The sequence below is a fragment of the Geotrypetes seraphini genome, chromosome 12 (assembly GCF_902459505.1).
Source record: "Geotrypetes seraphini chromosome 12, aGeoSer1.1, whole genome shotgun sequence".
Taxonomy (NCBI): domain Eukaryota; kingdom Metazoa; phylum Chordata; class Amphibia; order Gymnophiona; family Dermophiidae; genus Geotrypetes; species Geotrypetes seraphini.
In genome coordinates this window covers 72863641-72882151 of record NC_047095.1, presented here as the reverse complement: position 1 = coordinate 72882151, position 18511 = coordinate 72863641, and the positions used below count along the sequence as shown (strand labels likewise).

General features: G+C 44.6%; 1 protein-coding gene across 4 annotated transcripts in view; it reads right to left on the bottom strand.

The window, feature by feature from the left end:
* The window catches only part of NASP (nuclear autoantigenic sperm protein), a 106607-nt gene extending 90617 nt beyond the window's left edge, over window positions 1-15990 (bottom strand). For 2 of the 4 annotated variants that reach the window (XM_033916826.1, XM_033916828.1), the window contains exons 1-2: window positions 15855-15989; window positions 5076-5123 (exon numbers count right to left, since the gene is read on the bottom strand). In XM_033916826.1, the coding sequence (XP_033772717.1) occupies window positions 5076-5122 (47 nt within the window). In that variant the 5' untranslated portion in view covers window position 5123; window positions 15855-15989. Of the gene's footprint in view, window positions 1-5075; window positions 5124-15854 lie in introns of all 4 variants that reach the window. The other 2 variants (XM_033916827.1, XM_033916829.1) reach the window with 2 other exon arrangements.
* Between the last annotated feature and the right edge of the window lie 2521 nt (window positions 15991-18511).

The following is an 18511-nucleotide window of genomic DNA, read 5'->3' as shown; positions in this document are numbered from 1 at the left end:
CTAAAACGCTCTCAACGACACCATCCACATAGTCATTTCCAGGATGTGAGCTTCTCTGTCCTGGCCTTTACCCTCAACAGGGAGGATGGACGAGAATACTACCTGCACACCTGTCTGCTTCACCTTCCCTCCCAAAGCCACAAAGTCATTTTGATACGCTCACAGGGGTACCTGGCAGTATCGTTAGTGCCAACATAGATGAGCAGCATTGTATAATAGTCATCAGGCTTGACGAGTCTCGCCAAGCTCTATAACATCTTGGCACCAGACAGACAGCATACCTTTCGTGACATCATGTCTGGTCTGTAGATGGATGCTTCTGTACCCCCTCAGATTTTAACAGATTTTTGTAATGAATGATTAACTTTTGCCACGATAAGATATTTGATTAGGGGGGAAAAGGGGTGGGTTTTACTTGTTGTTATTATATAATACATGAGTATTTGAATAGTTTTCACAGTAAGGATGATTTTATGTATTATTGAATTGGGAGGGAGGGGTGGGGGATTATTATATTCAATTAGAACGATTTAAATTTTAGATTTCTTACATAATATTTAAAATATTAATTTGTAATGAAATGTTAAACTTTATGCTTATATGAGAGTTAATCAAGTGTGTATCTTTAAGTTCATATGAGTTTAATTACTACACTTGTTGTAACATAAAAAAATGAATAAAGAACTTAAAAAAAAAAAAAAGAAGGGGAATCGCCAACTACCACTACCTTACACCTCCTAGTAGTCACAGATCGAGTAATTTTGGGGATTTCAAGCTTTGGTTCTTCCTCTCCTCCACTTCCAGGAAAGCATACCGGTTCTTCAGTTCAAGGACGGGTAGGGGAGTCACAGTACCAATCTTACAGTGTTCCATAATCTGAGTCCAGCTGTCTTCCCTCAGCACAGCCTCTTCCTCCCCACTATTGGAAATCTTTGACGCCTCTTGAACCATTTCATCAATGTACTTCTCATTCTCATGGATGCTTCTCAGTCTTGCCATCTCCTTTCTCAGTTCCTTTACTTCCTTCATGAAAGAGTCGAGCTGAAGACAGCTTGCACATGGAACCACTCCCTCTGCCTAGGTAACATTTTCTGTCTGCACAGAGACACAAGTTGTAACCTGAGCAGCAGCTTTGGTGATACAATGTTTCCCAGCCATACTATGATGCAGAAGTACTTACACCTGGAAGAATAAAGAAACGACAGAAAAATCCTACCAAAGTAATGCCCTGCTGAGTGCAGTGCCTGGCAGAAAGGGAGCTGAGTCCAATGCCTGACAGGGGAGGGAGGGAAGAGTGCTGGGTGCAATGCCTGGCAGAAAGAGAGCTGGGTACAGAGCCTGACAGGGCAGGGCACTTGAATATTAAGCCGCCCAACTTATATTCGAATCAACCATTTTTCCTCCTTTTTGTATGGAAAAAGGGGGGTCTCAACTTATATTCGGATGATAGAAATGCTTCAGAGAGTTGACACACAGCATAATATGGATAGCCCTCAAGAGTACATATAACTTCCTTAGAACCAGGCTTACTGAGGGTTAGGCACTAGGCCAGCATTCCTCCCCTCAAGGATCACTGCGGAGTCTGATATCTTGAGAAGTCCTTCAAGTTCAGCCTGTGCTCCAGTGTCTGACAAAGTCAAAGGGGCAAGCAAACACCAAGGGAATGAACCCCGAGTTCCACGAATCTTCAGCATGCTGAAAAATAGGTCCCTGAAAAATACACCTGCCAGCTGCAGACTTAAAGATCTGCTCCTCCTTAACAAAAGGAATCTCTGACTTCACAAAAAAGCCGAGACTAGAGCAAAAACCGCAGAACTTTCACAAAGTAAAGAAATAAACAGAACAGATCAGATGACACCTTCAAGCTTGCCTACAGAAAGAGAAACTAAAGGGGAGAAGGAGGTAGTGTTCAAAAGCTGTGATTGACATCTTTCTGCAGTATGCTCACGAGAATGGATTAAGAACATAAGAAGTTGCTTCCACTGGGTCAGACCAGAGGTCCATCACGCCCAGCGGTCCGCTCCCGCGGCGGCCCATCAGGTCTATGACCTGTGAAGTGGTTTCTGAGCATTTCTATAACCTACCTTTACTTCTATCTGTACCCCTCAATCCCCTTATCCTTTAGGAACCTATCTAAACCTTCCTTGAACCCCTGTAATGTGCTCTGGCCTATCACAGCCTCCGGAAGTGCGTTCCATACATCCACCACCCTCTGGGTAAAAAAGAACTTCCTAGCATTTGTTCTAAACCTGTCCCCTTTCAACTTCTCCAAGTGATCCCTTGTACTTGTGGTTCCCCACAGCCTGAAGAATCTGTCCCTGTCTACCTTCTCTATGCCCTTCAGGATTTTGAAGGTTTCTATCATGTCTCCTCTAAGTCTCCGCTTTTCCAGGGAGAACAGCCCCAGCATTTTCAACCTGTCAGCATATGAAAAGTTTTCCATACCTTTTATCAGTTTAGTCGCTCTTCTCTGGACCCCCTCAAGTACTGCCATGTCCTTGAGGTATAGCGACCAGTACTGGACACAGTATTCCAGATGTGGGCACACCATTGCACGATACAGCGGCAAGATGACTTCCTTCGTCATTCTGTTCGCTTTCTTTGAGGCTGTCGCACACTGTGCTGATGCTTTTAATGTGGTGTCCACCATCACCCCCAGGTCTCTTTCAAGGTTGCTCACCCCTAGCAATGATCTCCCCATTTTGTAGCTGAACATCGGGTTCTTTTTCCCTACATGCATAACCTTGCATTTCTCTGTTGAAACTCATTTGCCACTTTTTTGCCCACTCTTCCAGTCTCGTTAGGTCCCTTTGCAGGTCTTCACAGTCTTCCGTGCTTCTAACCCTGCTGCAGAGTTTGAACCACAGAAGACTGTGAAGACCTGCAAAGGGACCTAACGAGACTGGAAGAGTGGGCAAAAAAGTACCCTATGGTTCAATATACCATCCCTATTGCACTGGAACAAGTAATATCTCCAGGAACTGTGCCTGAATTCCTTGTACTTCCAGAAAACCCGAGTTACTAAATAAAACTGTAGCAAATTCAAGACTGTAAAGAATTTTAAGTTCTAAGATAGAACAAATAGCATTGCTTAGGCTTCTAGTTGATATGGATTCTTTTAACAATCTTTGTTTTATTGTTTAGGTCAGTGCACCACAAACATTTTGAAGCCATGGCACACTAAAACAAGGGGCCGCAGCTGGAGGGCATCCGGAATGTGCCCCCTTCCTCCCTCCCTCTTTCCTATGACCCAAGTTCCTGTGTTCCTTCTTCCTATGTCTCCCTCACTGCCTTCCAGCCTTTGTCCTTCTCCCTTCCTCCCTCCCTCGAAGCCAAGCTGAAGCCTGCCTGCCCCCAAACTGACCCGCCGCCGATTTCTCCCCTCCCTAGACCGCTGCCCCCCCCCCCCCGCTCCATTTAATTACCTCCTGCTGCTGCCGCAACTCCGGGAAAAGACAGGCACGTGCAGCGATTGCATGCCGCTGGCCCACAAGCCTTTCCCCCAATGTCAAGTCCGACATTGGAGATAAGGTCTGGGCCTTTCCCGACGTCAGCACATGTGCAAAGGCCCTTCAAACAGGCCTTGCGCTGAGAGGAGAGAAAGGCCAGCAGAGAGAAGAGTTCGCAGAAAGAAGAGGTGCCGGCGTCGGGAGATTGCTTACAGGACGTGCCTCCCTTTGCGAGAGGCATGTCCTGTAGACAGTCAGCTAGTGCCACCATCTCTCCTCTTCCCCAATGTACCGTAGCACACCTGAAATCTCAGGAGGCACACTGGTGTGTCGCAGCAGTTTGCGATACACTGGTTTAGAATGTAGGCACAATTATTCTACAAAAAACATTGAGCGATTGGAAGGAGGAGTGAGCATAAATGATTATAGAAATAAATACACAAGATGTGGACTTGGAATGATATATAGATCATAGGAGGTCCTATAATCTGATTTTACAGCACATTATGATATGCTCACTTCTCAGTATAGTATAGTGTTTGGGGGGAAATCCTATATAAATTAGTTTATAGAACAGGTTCAAACAGCAGGTTTTTTTGCATTTATAAGTAACAGTATTGAGAAAATCAGGTGAAAACGTTTAATCATCTTATTAACTCATCAGTTCTGAAAAATTTAAAAGAAATAGGTCCAGTAATACCCCTCTCGCTCTACTCCCCCCCCCCAGGTCCAGCAGCACTCCTCCTCAATCCCTCTACCCCAATCCAGCAGTACTGTATTTTGAAACCTTGGCCCAAGATGACCCGTGCCTTTGCTATCTATGCACTCCTCCCCCCACCACTCGCATCATGCTTACCCATTCAATGTTGAAAAAAAGCTGCTATCACCCATTCTGTATGCTGATCCAGCTCAAGGTCCCATATCATATCAGCATACAGCATTGGCGGCAGCAGCTTTTCTTCAACGTGAAATGGATAAGCGTGATGCTGGCAGGGCAGGAGGGGCGCGCACGGAGGGCAACAGCACAGATCATCTTGGGGTTGGGAGGACAGTGGTACCAGTGTTCATCGGAAGAGGGGCACAACTACAGCACTGTTGATCATAGGTGATTAAAGGGAGAATAGCAGCCTCAGTGATTAGATGGTAGCTTGAATATAAAATGAGAACTCCTTTTTTGGGCCATTTTTTTACCCCCAAATCTCAGTTTATATTCAAGTATATCCAGTATATTGTAAACTGATGCATACAATGTCTTTTTTTGACAGGCCCTTGCACTAGTACTTCAATAAAACCCAGAAAAGGCTTAAGGGGTGAACACCATGACACAAGAATACAATAGTACTAGTCTAGAAATATACTACTGTACAAGGGAAAATGTTTGATTTCTGAAACTGTTGCGATGACATGAAACCTCTGGAGTCTCTTTAGATGATCTGGCTTTTGGATTATGATAAATTGAAATTTCAAGAATCCACCTCAAGTAACACTCAAAACCCACTGCCCCCCTCCCACTACTGCCAAAGATACCTGGAACTAAGATTGCTATGCAGGTTCTTCAAAGAATGGTTGTCATTTTGACAATTTAAATGTTTGGACTGTAATGTAGTACTTCTTAAGTCAACTTACTTGTTAATTTGATCAGCTGAAGTTGATGGAGCAGCAACATCTTCCATCCTACAATCATAAATACATAAATGGTAAGTTACCACCAAGCCTTCTTGCTTTATTCTTCCCCCCTCTCCCCCCCTAAAGCTTGAAACACCTAAGAAGAAGTAAGAAGTTGCCTCCGCTGAGGCAGACCAGAGGTCCATCTCGCCCAGCGGTCCGCTCCCGCGCCGGCCCATCAGGCCTATTGCCTGAGCAGTGGTCCCTGCCTATTTCTATAACTTACCTCTTACTCCTATCCCTATACTCCTTACTCCTATCTTACTCCTATCTGTACCCCTCAATCCCTTTGTCCTCTAAGAACCTATCCAAACCTTCTTTGAAGCCCTGTAACGTGCTCCTGCCTATCACAGCCTCCAGAAGCGCGTTCCATGCATCCACCACCCTCTGGGTGAAAAAGAACTTCCTAGCGTTTGTTCTAAACCTGTCCCCTTTCAATTTCTCCGAGTGCCCCCTTGTACTTGTGGTTCCCCATAATTTGAAAAATCTGTCCCTGTCTACTTTTTCTATGCCTTTCAGGATCTTGAAGGTTTCTATCATGTCTCCCCTAAGTCTCCGCTTGATCTCTGCCACGCCATGTAAAAGCTTGGTTTTCAGATTACTAACCCTTTTTGCTGACACTTTTAGTACATTTTCAGACAAGTTTGCAAGTACACGTTTTAGAAAGCATTTGTAAAAAGCATAAATCTCAGTGTTAAAAGAACATACAGTTGGAGAAGCTGGCGACACTGATCCCTTCAACATTTCATCTCTTTGTTGCTCTTCTCTTAGGATTCCTAAATCTGTCCGAAAGTTTGATCAGAAACTTATACACATAATCAGGATGTAATCGTACCATGGGCCTAGCAGAGGAATAATTGGTTTTGTTTTCCATACCCTCCATTCCCTGCTAATCTATTTCCATTTTTTGGGAAACCATAGAACACTAAACTGAGAATTTCTACATACTTTGTCAATGACTGAAAGAGATTCCTTCAAGCTAATAATGATAATTTGACCAGTTATCTAATGACTTCATCAGTCTCACTAAGGAGAAATTAGAAAATTAGCAGGTAAGAACTTCTCTTTTAGTCCCAGCAGGTGAAGACTGAGACACTGACTTTTGGCTGTAGTATAAGTGGTCTGTGCAGTCCCAAGCACAATCAGTCTGACAAATAGCTAAGCAGAACTAAGAAACTAATAATTTTGAACTATAAACACCAACATCACTCCCAGGAGAATAGCAACTAATAATCTAAAATGGACAGGGAAATACTGTTGAATATTGATTAGAAGAACCACCTTCAGAAATGTCCCCGCTGGGGGGAAAATGATCCCCTCTCTATGCATTCGGAAATTCATTCTTGGTTTCAAGAACTTAAAACTGATTTTCAAGCAGTTTGGGACGAGATCCAGACTGTGATGGGGGAGCTGCGTCACGATCTGGTGGAAACTACACATTGGGTGGAGGAAGTGGAGACCCATTTGAATGAACAGGGAGAGGACATTGTTAATCTGCACTTTTTAGTTGAGCGAGTCCAAGGTATGCCGGAGGACTTGTCCCTTAAGATGGAAAATCTTGAGAACAGATCTCGAAGGTGCAATTTGAGAATTAAAGGCATTTCTGAAATGGTCTCGGAGGCACGTTCTGGAGAGGTGGCTCAGCAGATTTTTGCTACACTGCTATAGGAGGTGTCTGGGGTCTCAGGTGCCTCTCCCTTGCCGCTGGATTGGGCACTAATCCGAGGTGCCAGGCCCTCGGAATTGCAATTATCCAAGAGACACAGTGGTTTGTTTTCATAAGTATGCAGATAAGGAACGGATGGGATTCAACATGCTGCTCAAAAGACTGGGGGAGAAGTCGTTTGGGTTAAGTCCACTGTGTCCATCTATGTTGACTTGGCACCCGTTACCTTGTGCCAGAGGTGGGATTACAAAAGTTTGACCGAGCTTCTCCACTCCAAGGGAATACACTACCACTGAATTTTTCCCATTGGTTTGGCATTTACAGTTAATGGCACCACTCAAGTTGGGCATACAGTGGAGGAAGTTCGGAATCACATGTCTACTGCTGGGATGTCCCTTGACTTGGACTCTGAAGACTCTGCCCAGACCTCACAGTCATCCCAGTCTTCTACTTCAGATCCTCTGCTTTGGAAGCATGTTACTAGTCGTGGTAAGGTCATCTCCCTCAAACTTGCTGGTTCTAATAATAATAACAACTTTATTTTTCTATACCGCCATAGTCAGATGACTTCTAGACGGTTCACATCAAAAGAAAGCTGGACGTTCAGTGAATTACAAATGCATGAGGGGGAATGTTACAGAAGAAAAGGGGAGGAAAAGTAAGAGGGGTTGTAAGGGGAGGGAAGTGAGGGGGATTGCCTGAGAGATTGCTTTGGGTTTGTAGGGGGAAAAGCGTGGTGAGCGAAGGTCGGTCTGTTTAGGTGATGAATTTGTCAAACAGTAGGTTTGATTGATTTTCGGAATGCGTTGTAGGTCTGTCTGGTTTTATTTAGTTTCCCAGCCAGGATTGTTGTTTGTTAGCTTGGAACATGAAGGTTCTACACGAGTGTCCTACTTTCTGGATCTCTTTGAGAACTTTTACTGTAAACATTTCTCACTAGGAAATGCACTATTGCTTGGTCACTAATGTATCTCTCCCCTCTCCCAAACACGACTTATACAAATATCTTGAATCACAAATGAATAGTTACATTTTAAAATCAAGATTTCATAAATCCTCACAGTATCATTCATCTTAAAACCAACAGTAAACATATCATTGAGGGCAGGACCTAGGGCTGAAGGACCTCCTTTATGTATTTATCAGCATTTATCACTCCATTATGCACCTGCAACCGACCCACATCATCTCTGGACATGCAGCTCCACACCATCACATTCAGAGGATGCTTCATTGTAGCAGTAGTACAACCCTGGCAAGCAGTCCTTGCCTGGTCACTGACAAACATAACGGACATAGTCACCGCCAAATATGGAGATTCAGGTCTCATCGCTCCACAACACCTTCTACTATTCTGTGGTCCAGATGGCATGCTCTTTAGCCCAGTTCAAACGTTTTACAATACTGAACTGTGTTGAAGGGCTTTTTTCTGGGAATTTTTGTTCACAAACCTGCTTTATCACCAATCTCCAACGAACTGTCTGTCCTGAAACCAACACCATTTTTTCAGTCAGTGACTTATTGATGTCAGCAGCAGCTAGTTTACGATTCTGTAGAGACTCTCATTATCCTTTCAGTCCGAGATGTTGTAACCTTTTCACAGCCCCTTCCAGCCTTGTTTTTGAAGCTTCTAGTCTTTTCAAAGCATTTGTAGAGTTTTAGTACCTTGGCCAGTAACACATCTTGACCAATTTTGGCTGCAATCTCTCAGTAACTGTAGCCCTCTTTTCAGGTGACCAATCAAGTCTCTTCTGCAAAATGTAGCATACAGCTGTAATTTTAGCTTATTTAGACAACTGAATATTAATTTAATTCAATTAAATCGCAATTAATGTAAAATAGCAATTCAAATTTTGTCATATTACACAATGGGCCTTTAGACAGCACCCACAAGCTGTGACATCAGAAGATCAAAACAAAACACAACCAACCTACTGCATGCGCTCAATCTAAGCAACAGATATCAAAAGAAACACGACCAATTGCTTACCTTTTTGATGTCAAATCACTAAAAGTCACTCCTAACCACAAAATAAAATTACCACACAAATATTACCAGTAATGTTTATAAACAATCAAAGAATGTTTATAAATATCATACATTTCAGGATTTAAAAAAGTAACTGGAGCAACAGTTGAATAAAGTTCTGCAATCTCAAAAAACTCAAAGTGCTTCCACAATTTTGGTCACTAGTGTATCATCTCCCATCTTTCCTCCAAAGCAGTGGTCTCAAACTCAAACCCTTTGCAGGGCCACATTTTGAATTTGTAGGTACTAAGAGGGCGGCAAAAAAATAATGTCTTATTAAAGAAATGACAATTTTGCATGAGGTAAAACTCTTTATAGTTTATAAATCTTTCCCCCCCCCCGAAGGCCTGCATGTTCCCCCCCTTCTTTGCAGCATCCTCCAGCTTCCCCCTTGGCCTCCTGGTCTTAGTTTCAACTAACTACCGCAGCCTGCAGAGGGGATCACTGGTGCTGTAGCATTCCTTGCAGGCTGCCATCGGCCTCCGCAGCACATTCCTTCTGCCGTGGTTTTGCCCCTCCTCTGACGTCTGGGGCAGGATCGCGGCAGAGGGAATATGCTGCTGAGGATGACGGCAGCCTGCCAGGATCGCTACAGCACCGGAAATCCTCTCTGCAGGCTGCGGTAATTATCTGAAGGTAAGAGCAGGAGGCCAGGGGGAAACCGGAGGACACTGCAAAGAGTGGGCAGCACTATAGACCGCGGGCTGCAAAATAGTACCAGGCGGGCCGCATTTGGCCCCCGGGCCGCGAGTTTGAGACCACTGCTCCAAAGTATACATATTGAGATCTTTGAGTCTAATCTTGTACGCCTTATGACAAGACTACTGACCATTTTAGTAGCCTTCCTTTGGACCAACTCCATCCTGTTTATATCATTTAGGAGGCGTGGTCTCCAGACTTCTACACAATATTCTAAATGAGGTCTCACCAGAGTCTTATACAGGGGAATCAATACCTCCTTTTTCCTACTGGCCAAACCTCTCCCTATGCTCCCAAGCGTCCTTCTAGCTTTTGCTGTCACTTTGTCAACCTATTTGGCCACCTTAAGATTATCACATATTAACATACTCAAGTCCCTACTACTACTATTTATTATTTCTATAGCACTACTAGATACACGCAGTGCAGTACATTAAACATGCAAGAGACTGTCCCTTCTTGAAAGAGCTTACAATCTAATTATGACAAACACACATGACAAAAGGGTCAATCTATACATACTGCTCAGGTAGGGAATTACTAGGACTGATGAGGTGGATAGGGTAGAGCAGTGGGCTCTTAAACCTGTCCTGGGGAACCCCCAGCCAGTCAGGTTTACAAGATATCCCTAATGAATATGCATGAGATAAATTTACATGTCTGTCATCTCTATTATATGCAAATCTGCCTCATGCACTGACTTCGGGGGGGGGGGGGAGGGGAGAAGGCTTGTGGGTCGGTTGAGTGCAATCGCTGCTGCGCCAGGCTCTTCCTTGCCCGGAATTGCAGCAGTGGCGGGGGGGATGATTGGATGGAGTGTGTCAGGTGGCGGCAGGGGCAGCAGCGGACCATTGAGGGGGTGGATGTAGCATGTCGGGTGGCAGGGAGGAATTGGTGGCAGCTTCAGTGGGAGGACAGGAAGGGGGGGTGGGATAAAGGCTGGAAGGCTGTGAGGGGGAGGGGGGCAAGAATTTGACAGAGAAAGAAAGGTGGGCATGAACATTGGACACAGAATGGAGAGAGGAAAGGGACACTAACTTGGGATATAGGTGGGGAAGGAATAGAAGGGGAAAATTGTTGAGCATGTGTGTATGAGGGAGAGATGGTGTACATGGGGAAAGGAAAATTGGGCTTAGAGAGAGGAGTAAGATAGAAATGCATGGGGAATAGAAGGATGAGAGGGAGAAATGTTGGCTATGGTGGTGGAGAAGGACAGATTGAAGGGGATGCAAGGGGGAGGAATGTTGGGCATAGTGATGGAGGGAGAGATGTGGCATGGTGTTGGAGAGGGGTGATAGAAGGAGAAATGAGCAGTGGTGAAAATTGATCTGAGGGATGAGAGAGGAAGAAAAGTTGGTCTCATGGAGGAACTGAGAGAGATGTTGGATGGGGAATGGAATGAGGTCTGGAGGAGAGGAAACATGCAGGAGGCAGAAAGAAAGAAATATTGGATACACAGTCATAAGGAAGTGCAACCAGAGACTCATGAAATCACCAGACAAAAGGTAGGAAAAATGGTCTTATTTTCAATTTAGTGATCAAAATGTGTCGGTGTTGAGAATTTATATATGTCAACTCTCCTGACTCCCCCACATACTTCATCCCCAGGCCTGGCCGTGTAATTGAATCTTCGGGCAGCCAGCAGCAGCGAGGTAAGCCTGCTCCAGAAGGCACCTCTCTGCAGTGACTTCCTGTTCCTGCATAGGGGAGACTTGCAGAGAGTCAGCTTCCAGCTGCTCGAAGATTCAATTACAGCGAGAGGGGAGCAACTGGAAGGAGATTGGAAGAAAAAAAAAAGAGAAAGAAGCACCCACAAGAGAAGGAGGTTGGAAGGAGAAAGAGAGAGAGAGAGAGAGAGAGAGAAAAAGAGAGAGAGAAGCACCCATGGGGAAGAAAGTTGGAGGGAGAGAAAGAGAAGCATCAAAAGGTTATGAGAATGGGATGAGGGACCAAAGAAATGGGTGGAGTATGCGTGGGGCTTTGGCTGGAGTATGGGCAGGGTCATGTGTCCTCTTTTTTGTCTTCCCAAATATATATCTATTAAGCTCTCACACTTTAATAATTTATCTTTTTGAGATAGATTTTCCTATCACGTGTGTTAAAATTACAAATCCACTTCTGTAATATGTGGGGAGTGGCCTAGAGTGTCTTCCACGTTAATGTGCAGCACTGTGTGGTTCTGGTAGCACTATAGAAATAAGGGTGATGATGCAGGGGAACTGAAAGAAATCTCATGAATCTGGAAGATGTACTAAGCCAAATAGACAAGTTAAAAAATTATAAATCACCTGGACCGGATGGTATACATCCCAGGGTACTAAAAGAATTTAAACATGAAATTGCTGGCCTGCTGTTAGTGATCTGTAACCTGTCACTATAATAGTCTGTAGCACCTGACGATTGGAGGGTGGCCAATGTCACGTTGATTTATAAAAAAGGTTCCAGGGAGATCCAGGAAATTACAGACCTGACTTCAGTGCAGGGCAAAATAGTGAAAACAATTATAAAAAATAAAATTGTGGAACACGTAGACCAGGGGTGTCAAATGTCGGTCCTCAGGTATGTGAAGGGGAAACAACCAGCCAGGGAGGAAGTGGGACCATTGGACGATGGAGACAGGAAGGGAGTGGTAAAGGAGGAAAAAGAGATAGCTGACAGGTTAAACAAGTTCTTCTCGTCAGTCTTCACGAGAGAGGACACATCCAATGTCCCAGAACCCGAGGAAATCATAAACGGAGACCATGATGAAAAGCTGATCCAACTAGAGGTAAGCCGAGAGGATGTCCTCCGACAGGTAGACAGAATGAAGAGCGACAAATCACCTGGTCCAGACGGCATTCATCCAAGGGTACTAAAAGAACTGAGAAACGAAATAGCGGAAACACTTCGCCAAATATGTAACCTATCCTTAAAAACTGGGGAGATCCCAGAGGACTGGAAAATAGCAAATGTCACGCCCATCTTTAAGAAGGGATCAAGGGGTGACCCAGGAAACTACAGGCCGGTGAGCTTGACCTCGGTCCCGGGAAAGATGATGGAAGCACTGGTTAAGGACACAATCTGCGAACACATAGAAAACAATGGACAACTGAAGGCGAGCCAGCACGGCTTCTGCAAGGGAAGGTCGTGCCTCACGAACCTACTGTACTTCTTTGAGGGAATAAACAGCCAGATGGATAAAGGGGAATCCATAGACATCATTTACCTTGACTTCCAAAAAGATACCTCACAAACTACTACTCAAGAAGCTGTGGAACCACAGGGTGCAAGGGGATGTTCACCGATGGATCAAACACTGGCTGGCAGGCAGGAAACAGAGGGTTGGAGTAAAGGGCCATTACTCAGACTAGCAATGGGTCACGAGCGGAGTTCCGCAGGGATCGGTGCTGGGACCGCTCCTGTTCAATATATTTATTAACAACTTGGAGACGGGGACGAAATGTGAGGTTATTAAATTTGCTGATGACACCAAACTCTGCGGCAGGGTTAGAACCACGGAAGACTGCAAAGACCTACAAAGGGACCTAACGAGACTGGAAGAGTGGGCAAAAAAGTGGCAAATGAGTTTTAACATAGAGAAATGCAAAGTCATGCATGTAGGGAAAAAGAATCCAATGTTCAGCTACAAAATGGGGGGATCATTGCTAGGGATGAGCAACCTTGAAAGAGACCTGGGGGTGATGGTGGACACAAAATTGAAAGCATCAGCACAGTGTGCGATAGCCTCAAAGAAAGCGAACAGAATGTTGGGTATCATTAAAAAGGGTATCACAATCAGGACGAAAGAAGTCATCATACCGCTGTATCATGCAATGGTGCGCCCGCATCTGGAGTACTGTGTCCAGTACTGGTCGCCATACCTCAAGAAGGACATGGCAGTACTTGAGGGGGTCCAGAGAAGAGCAACTAAACTGATAAAAGGTACGGAAACTTTTCATATGCTGACAGGTTGAAAATGCTGGGGCTGTTCTCCCTAGAGAAGAGGAGACTTAGAGGAGATATGATAGAAACCTTCAAAATTCTGAAGGGCATAGAGATGGTAGACAGGGACAGATTCTTCAGACTGTGGGGAACCACAAGTAGTAGGGGTCACTCGGAGAAATTGAAATGGGACAGGTTTAGAACAAACGCTAGGAAGTTCTTTTTTACCCAGAGGGTGATGGACACATGGAACGCGCTTCCAGAGGTTGTGATAAGCAGGAACACAGTACAGGGGTTCAAGGAAGGTTTAGATAGGTTCCTAAAGGATAAGGGGATTGAGGGGTACAGATAGAAGCAGAGGTAGGTTATAGAAATGGTCAGGAACCACTTCACAGGTCATATACCTGATGGACCGCTGGGCGCGATGGACCTCTGGTCTGACCCAGTGGAGGCAACTTCTTATGTTCTTATGCAATTCATTTGGGCTTTCAGGATTTCCCCAATGAATATGCATGAGATCTATCAGTATACAATGAAAGCAGTGCATGCAAATAGATCTCATGCATATTCATTGGAGAAATTCTTAATATCCGACTGGATTGCAGCCCTCGAGGACTGATATTTGACGTAGACAAACATGACAATGGGACAGAGTCAGCATGGACTCAGCTGAGAGAGATCTAGCTTCGTCAATTTGCTTGACTTCTTTGAAGATATGAATAAACATGTGGATAATGGTGATCCGATTGATATAGTGCATCTAGATTTTCAGAAAGCCTTTGACAAAGTTCCTCATGAGAGGCTCCTGAGAAAATTAGAGAGTCATGGGACAGGTGGCAAGTTTGGTTATGGATTAGGAACTAGTTATCGGATAGAAAACAGAGGGTAGGGTTAAATGGAGGACAGTAAACAGTGGAGTGCCACAGGGATCTATACTGGGACTGGTGCTATTTAACTTACTTATAAATGATCTAATCTAATCTTCCATTTGTGCGTCACACATACCTATACAGGCTCAAGGTAACAGATCAAGGAGGAAATAGTAGGGGAGGGGGTATGGAGAAGATAAGATAGGGGACACAGAAGAAGGGGGAGTTATAGAGAAACTAAGACTGTTAATGATCTAGAAATTGGAATGACGAGTGAGGTGATTTAATTTTCAGATGTCATTAAACTGTTCAAAGTTGTTAAAACACATGTGGATTGTGAAAAATTGCAGGAAGGCCTTAGGAAATTGGAAGACTGGGTATCCGAGTGGCAGATGAAATTTAATATGAACAAATGCAAAGTGATACACATTGGGAAGAATAACTGAGATCAGTTACCAGATGTTAGGGTCCACCTTGGGGGGTTAGTACCAAAGAAAAGGATCTGGCTGTCATTGTAGACAATTCAATGAAACCTTGTGCCCAATGTGTGGAGGTGGCTAAAATAGCAAACTAGCTGTTGGGCATTATTAACATGGTTAACAAGACTAAGAATGCTATAATGCCCTATATTGCTCCATGGTGTGACCTCATCTGGAGAATTGTGTTCAATTCTGGTCTCCTTATCTCAAGATATAGCGGCCCTAGAAAAGGTTCAAAGAAGAGCAACCAAGATGATGAATGGGATGAACTCCTCTGGTATGAGGAAAGACTAAAAAGGTTAGGGCTCTTCAGCTTGGAAAAGAGAAGGCTGAGGGGAGATAGGATTGAAGTCTACAAAATCCTGAGTGGAGTAGAATGGGTACAAGCGGATCGGGGGACACTCAATGAAGTTACAGGGAAATACTTTTAAGACCAATAGGAGGAAATATTTTTTCACTCAGAGAATAGTTAAGCTGTGGAACGCATTGCCAGAGATTGTGGCGTAGCTGGTTTTAAGAAAAGATTGGACAATTTCCTGGAGGAAAAGAGTTATTGAGAAAGAGCCTGCTTGTTCTGGGTGGGGATTCCGCATGGCCAGGTACTAGCGAGAACGGGCCATTGGTCTGACCCAGTAAGGCTACTCTTATGTGGTTGTTAGAGCTGCTACCTCCCTATGACTAAGGGGAAATCACTGATCCCTGTCACAGTTAAGATTGAGTCTGTCAGGAAGGGTAAATTACTAGTTCCACAGGGGCTCTCTAACTCGGAAACTTCTTTCATCCTTGAGGGGGGGGGGACGACGACGACTGTTGTCCTGGCATAACAGGCAGACGCCCTCTTCAAAGCAGAGAGCGGCACAAAGCAAACGCCACGCGCGCAAACAGCTCCTCCTCCCACCCCCCAGACTTGGCGCCAAAACGCGGCCACGCGCATCCTTACAGCGCGAGCCGAGTTAATGCGCTTCCCCCCCCCCCCCCCCCCAGTCAGGTACAGCTACAATAACCAACATGCACCCCTCCCCTCAAGACCTTAGTGCAGAAAGACACGCTGACGGCCCCGGGGTCCCCAACACCTACCTTCAAACGTGGCTTTGTGATGATCAGCAGCAGCAACAACAGTTCATCCAAGGATACCCGCAACCAGCCCCAGCCCCAGAGCCTTCCTTCCTTCCTTCTTCAGCGCCCCGCCCCCTTTGACGTAACTTCTCCCTCTGCCGGGTCCCGCCCCGTCCAAAACAGGACGTTGCGTCAGACCTCAAAGGCAAAGCGGAGCGGGCCGTTGACCTCGCGCCATCCCGCCCAAAGACGGCACGCGCCCTCCAGAGCGTCTCGCGAAGCCCCTGCCCGGCCTTCGACGCTCCTTGAAGCTTTCGGTTCCTCTTGTGAGATGGAGGGGGAGAAGGCGGTCCTTTTGTTGTTTCCATTCCATCTTATAGATTTTCAATAAGGATGACAATAAAACCTGAAGTTAAAGCATCCAGTGATATGTTTGACCCCCCTCCCCCCCAACACTTGAAAGTGGAAGGAGAAGTGATAAAAGGAAATTCCAGGGAGGGAAGGTTAAGGCTTTTAATGGTCCCAAAGTCGTAGTTTCAAGGGAGATTCTTGTCATACCCAGGAAAACTTTGGAGACTAAAGGACTTCTCTACTGGATACAATGCAACTAGAAAAAAAGACTACAACCACTTAGTCTTTCATGCTTACAGAATTAGATATTAATCAGTTGCTAACTGGGCATCTACATGCTTCCCGATCCCACACCCTACTCTTCTCCCCACTTGCCACTCCTATATTTCCAGACATCCCCATACTCATATACCTACATTCCTCACAAATCCCTGAAACACACATTCGGTAACCATACACCAGTGGTCTTTGCTAATTTCTAAGTCAGAGCCACTTTGGGTCCAAAAGGCAGAAAGAGAGCTAAGAACATAAGACCAGTGGTCCATCGTGCCCAGCAGTCCACTCACGCGGCAGCCCTTGGTCAAAGACCAGCGCCTAACTGAAACTAGCCCTACCTGCATACATTCTGGTTCAGCAGGAACTTGTCTAACTGTGTCTTGAATCCCTTGAGGGTGTTTTCCCCTATGACAGACTCCAGAAGAGCGTTCCAGTGTTCTACCACTCTCTGGGTGAAGAACTTCCTTATGTTCGCACGGAATCTATCCCCTTTCAATTTTAGAGAGTGTCCTCTCGTTGTCCCTACCTTGGAGAGGGTGGACAACCTGTCCTTATCTACTAAGTCTATTCCCTTCAGTGCCTTGAATGTTTAGATCATGTCCCCTCTCAATCTCCTCTATTCAAGAAAGAAGAGGCCCAGTTTCTCTAATCTTTTGCTGTATGGCAACTCCTCAAGCCCCTTAACCATCTTAGTCAATCTTCTCTGGACCCTTTCGAGTAGTACTGTGTCCTTCTTCATGTACGGCGACCAATGCTGGACACAGTACTCCAGGTGAGGGCGCACCATGGCTCCGTTCAGCGGCATGATAACCTTCTCTGATCTGTTCGTGATCCCCTTCTTCATCATTCCTAGCATTCTGTTCGTCTTTTTCGCCGCTGCAGCACTAGTGGTCCATCGTGCCCACCAGTCCGCTCCCATGGCAGCCCATTGGTCAAAGACCAGTGCCTTGACTGAGTCTAGCCTTACCTGCGTACTTTCCTTTATAGGGCCAGGACACCAGCCAATGTGAGCTAACATCTCTCTCTAGCAGAAAATCTGGCCTTAGTCACACATGCAGAACAAAGATAAAACCCTCTTCAAATACAGGATAAGTGAACAGAAACTTGATGTACTAATATAAACAAAAATTAAATTGACTCCTTAAGTTCCAGACTCTAAATGCATGCATATCCTCCTCTACGTTGCAAAATATAAAGACAGTAGATGTTGAGACTATCAGATCACAGCCTCAACATTCAGACAGCCAGAACCCAAGGGGATTCTCAATCCTGTAGTGTTAATACTTTATTATAGCAGCAAAAATAAATAAAGAGAGTACAAAGGTGAAATCAAAATAAAATGATTTATGGAAAACAAAAAGAGGAAATCACATTTGTGCTCGAAGGCAGTGAGATTCTTTTCAGGTTATGACACACTGCCTTATTAACAAAGGAACAATCAGCATTATATACCATCCATTCTGACTTCATTACATATGCATATTCACACAATCATATTTACATATGATCAAAAAAGTTTGGCTTTAGGTTTTCCTTATTTGGAGTTCCCCCTATACTTCTCCTGTCCACTACCCTACGTAATTGTGAAATATATGCTATTCTAATTCACTAACAATTGTTTAAATCTTTCCAGCTATTTTCCTAAAAATCTTATGTTCTAAGCCTGTCTTAAACCTATGATTTTAACACTACAACCATAAGCTCTAAGCTTCCACTTCTAATCCTAATTACTTCTCTAGCAAGCATCTTCTTCTAACTAACAAGTTATCCTAGTAATTGTTATCATATCTATCTATTACTAATATAATGTCTTATCCCTAACTAGCTCCTATATTTGATTATAAGCCCTGATCATAAGCAAGCTAAGGTTGATATGTTTTGCACTCTTGTCACAAGATGGCAGTAGCATGGTCTCTATAATATCATGGCAATTTGCTATAATCTATTAATAACTAGCTTCTTGTAACATTCACCACTGGACTGGTACAGAATCTTATCAAAAGGAAACATCTGAGTTTGCACTCCTTTACTGTGTTCTCTGGCTGATGTGA